The sequence below is a fragment of the Austrofundulus limnaeus genome, unplaced genomic scaffold (genome assembly GCF_001266775.1).
Source record: "Austrofundulus limnaeus strain Quisiro unplaced genomic scaffold, Austrofundulus_limnaeus-1.0 Scaffold139, whole genome shotgun sequence".
Taxonomy (NCBI): domain Eukaryota; kingdom Metazoa; phylum Chordata; class Actinopteri; order Cyprinodontiformes; family Rivulidae; genus Austrofundulus; species Austrofundulus limnaeus.
Window position 1 is genome coordinate 614,591 of NW_013952541.1, and position 4,322 is coordinate 618,912.

The 4,322-nt window shown below is 38.4% G+C and overlaps 2 protein-coding genes across 3 annotated transcripts in view; one reads left to right on the forward strand and one right to left on the reverse strand.

The window, feature by feature from the left end:
- LOC106522902 (ABC transporter F family member 4) overlaps positions 1-914 on the reverse strand; it is a gene marked incomplete in the record, with an annotated part of 15,034 nt that extends 14,120 nt beyond the window's left edge. Inside the window, 1 exon segment of the mRNA XM_014016139.1 lies at positions 840-914.
- The window catches only part of LOC106522903 (arylsulfatase J), a gene marked incomplete at its 3' end in the record, with an annotated part of 4,428 nt that extends 707 nt beyond the window's left edge, over positions 1-3,721 (forward strand). For both annotated transcript variants that reach the window (XM_014016141.1, XM_014016140.1), the window contains 2 exon segments: positions 2,756-2,934; positions 3,582-3,721. In XM_014016141.1, the coding sequence (XP_013871595.1) occupies positions 2,773-2,934; positions 3,582-3,721 (302 nt within the window).
- Between the last annotated feature and the right edge of the window lie 601 nt (positions 3,722-4,322).

A 4,322-nucleotide genomic window follows, 5' to 3' on the forward strand; every position in this document is an offset into this window, starting at 1 on the left:
ATGTCCTGTAATCAAGTGTGTGTGTGTGTGTGTGTGTGTGTGTGTGTGTGTGTGTGTGTGTTTCTACTATAGTGAGGACTATTTGCACCATAGTTACTATCAAAATGAGGTCTTTGATGTAAAGTGAGGACCTCTACTTTGCAGCTCTGCTGGGCTTCACTAGTTAGGTTTAAAGGTTTGGTGTGAATTAAGTTTTAGTTCAGGTTAGTGTTAACTATAGACCAGTAATGGTTAGTTTTAGGGGAAATGTCTGGGTTACGCATAAATACAATAAAAATAAAATGAATGGAAGTCAATACAAAGTCCTCAGTTTGATGCAAATACAAGGATGTGTGTGTGTGTGTGTTCAGTATGGTCTTCAGACTGAGGCAGCTGCTCTTCATCATGTTTGTATAAAATCAACATCCTTCCTGCTCTGTTCTTTAAACAAGTCGAAACACGTCACATTATTCACATGGTTTTTCTCTTTACTTTATAACGAGCTGCAGGTTTCCTCTCAGAGTTAAACAGTGACACATTTAATGATGCTTTTCACATTTTACTCATCATAAATACGAACCAGTTTGAACCAGATTATGAGGTTTGAAGCCTGTTCTTTTTAGTATTTATTTTATTTAATCAGATTTTATTTAACCTTTACTTTAAAAAATCCTCAATATGGAAAGTCCCAGGTCAGTACCAGGTTTAAAAATAAATTAAAATATATAGAAAACACACAACAGCAGGATGTTTGTCAGTTGGAGCATACAGGTGTGTGTTAACACAACACACGACTGGACTCGTCGTGGCGACAACACAGAAACGTGAAAATAAGTGAAATAAAATCACAAAATACTCACCGTCTTCCATCGTTTCTACAAAGGTCCGAGGCCGAGTCGAGGCTGCTCTTCTGCCAGCCGGAGCCCAGAAACCTGTGGTCGGCCGAAAGCTTAGAAGCCACACGTTGGTTTGAATATTCTTATTTTAATGAAAAGGCGCCCAGATTTCCAGACATTTCTAGCTCAGAGATGATGAAATATGATGAAAATAATTATTTGTTATCAAAATAAAATGATGAAACAGATCTTAGAGAGACTGATGGTCAAACATGTCAGAGTCACGYTTTAATGACATCACTCTTAACAAAAACACGTCCTAACAAACCCAGGAAGACCYTCATGGTGTCAGTTTACAGCCAACAACACAGAAACATAGTTTTACACGTTTTTATTAGCCGCACACATGAACACAACGTCAGCAAAGAAGCTTCAGCAACATGGTTCTGTTTGTTTTTTTGTTTAGCTTCAAGCTAGTCTTTTGCTGATTTAGCTTTTAGCTAATCTATTGATACTTTTAGCTTTTAACTAGCCTTTTGCTGCTTTAGCTACTATGTTAATACTTTTAGCTTTTAACTAGCCTTTTGTGGCTTGTAACTAGTATTTCATTACTTTGAGCTTTTAATTAGCCTCATCCATTAGCTGTTTTGCTACTTTCCACATAGCCTTTTGCTTGTTTTAGCTTCTAGCTAGCTGTGTAGCTTTTTTCTGTATGTAGCTTTCTGYTAGCATTTTTGCTACCTGAACTTTTTTCTCATTTTAAGCTTTTAGGGATTAGTTTTTTTTAACTTTTAGTTTTTGCCACATTTTGCTTATAGTTAGCCTTTTGTTACTTGTAGCTTCTTGCTAACACCTTTCCAGCTGTTAGGTACATCTTTGTAAACTTTGTTGTTGCTACATTTAGCATTTAGTTAGCCTTTTTTAATTATTAGCTTTTAGTTGGCTATTTGCTACTTTGTAGCTTCTATTTAGCTTTTAGGTATGTTTTAGTTTTGTTACATTTAGCTTTTACTTTTAAGCTAATCTTTTGTTTCCTTTATGTTTAATCAGCCTTTTGCTACTTTAAGCTTGAAGTTAGCTTTTTAATGCTAATCATGCTATTTGCTACGTTCATGTTTTTGCGAGGGATTGGTGCTTTGTGTCTTTTAGCTAGTGCTCTGTTTCTTTCAGCGTTTACAGCTCAGTTTCAGTTCAGGATTTTAGAGTCGACCATGAACTTCTCTGTGTCCTAAAATATTCTAAAAACTCGTCCAAAATTCCTTCAGAACCATTTAAAGTGTAATAAAGTCAGACAGAAACTCACTACGGAGAGTTACAGCTGCTGAAGGAGGCTCTGCTGGACCAGAGGAAGGACTCAAGTTTTGGTTTCATAAATCATTTTTGACAYGTTTGAATCTGAGTTGTTGTTTTTTTATTTTTGTTGTTGACGTAAGTTTAGATTTAAACACATTTAGAACCTGTTAAAACCATTTAATTACATTCAGACACATAAAACGCTGGAAATGAAAGATGTTGGACTTTATTTTTCCCCATAAAACCCTTTTATTGGTGTTTTACCAAAGAATAGTTATAACTACACCTTGTCCTCTCCTCTCATTCCTGTTCTGTAAAAAACAAAACGATCAAATATATTTCTTTGAATTCCTCTCTCTACACTCAGACTCCCCCGCCGCTGCTCCCTCAGTCACAGCTAATATTTTCATCACATTTTATTGGTGTTTCAGTCCCAACAATCGTAAGACGGAGGCCTCCTCTGAGCTTTCAGCTCTCGCTCCGCCAGATGGATGCATTTAAATCACAGCTGCCGCCAACTTGGCGAGTTCGTCTCAAACATGGTTTTATTATCTGCACCCAGTCCCTGCAGCGATGGCGTTTCTGAGCTGCACCTCCTCTTCTTGTTTATGAAGCAGGATGTTTTTTTGTTTTTTTGGTTCCTGCAGGAGTCGCGTCGATAACGATGAGGGTCGCCTGCGCAGTACTGGCGGCGCTGACTGCCTTCAGCCTGGACTTCCTGTCAGCCCACCTGATCGGGCAGCAAAAAGATCAAACCCTTGGAAGCGGTGACGCAGGACGGAAGAGGAGGCAGCCGCACATCATATTTATTCTGATTGATGACCAGGTGAGTGGAGCCCAGTTTATTCTTCACACATGMTAATCACACGATACACGGTGCCAGCTAGCTAAAAAGTTAGCTTCACAAATTCACTAAACAAGAATCTTAGCTCTGCTGACGCTAAACAGATAAAAACTCAGTGGAAGCTAATGCTAACTGCTAAAACGACTGGTTGGACTGAGCAAACTGGTTAATTTGAAGGTGGGCGGGATCATCTGTGGCTAATCAGCCAATCCAATTAGTTYACCCCTTTCAGAATAAAAGCATTTCCAGATCAAGTTTGTATTTTTATAAATACAGTTTGAAGTTAGCAAATACTTTCTCTACCATAGTTTACACGTAGTCCATTTTTGTATTACAGTAGTTATTTAAATATTATTAAATGTTATTTTATTTCTTTTTGACTTTCTTAGCTTGAACGGTTAGCTTCTGAAGATGCTATATGCTACACACGGTACCTGACACGTCCAGCACTGCTTGTAAGAAGGGATAGTTTTTATTTAGGGATAAACAGCATAAAAGTAGAAGTTTTACACGTTTTTCTTTACCAGAACCTAATTTATCGAAAGCTAACGGTTTCTAAAGTTAGCAAACAAAAAGGCTAATCCGGGGTCCCAACGTTGACCTTTGTGCTGCCTCTGTTTCTGTTTCAGGGCTTCAACGACATYGGTTACCATAACCCCACCATCAAGACCCCCACTCTGGACAAACTGGCGGCGGAGGGCGTCATCCTGGAAAATTACTATGTCCAGCCCATCTGTACTCCGTCACGCAGCCAGCTGATGACCGGCAGGTACGACGCCGCCTGACTGACATCCTTTGAGCCTTCAGAACAGGGGCGGAGCTAGACTTTTTTGCAAGGGGTGACCGTAGTGTTTTTTTTAGGGGGGCACATACCGTTAAAGAAAACTACTGTGGATTCATAATTTCTTGTCGGCTGCAACAGCTATCTTCATATAAGTCAAACATTTTAAGACTTATTGAGCTGAAATTTGTTGTGGTTTAGCTAAGAATGATGGCATGCCGATTGCTAGCCCCGCTAATGCTAATTTTACAAAAAGCCATTTTTAAACATATGTAGCTGAAAGTTTGTTAGTACTAGTAGCCGAGAGTAATCTAAAACAAAATCTTATTGCAAATACAATATTCAAGATGGCTGCCGCTAATTTCAAATGGCTATAACAAAGTTATTTCTATAAATATTGAACTGAAATTTGGAGCAATCCTCGTGATATTCGGAAAGCTAATCCTAATTTGAAGGTAATAATAATTACAGAAAGAGAAATATTTCAGCCACTTTTAAACACATAAAGCTGAAAATTGGTACAAAAGTAGCCAACATCCATCCATCCATCCATCCATCCATCCATCCATCCATCCATCCATCCATCCAT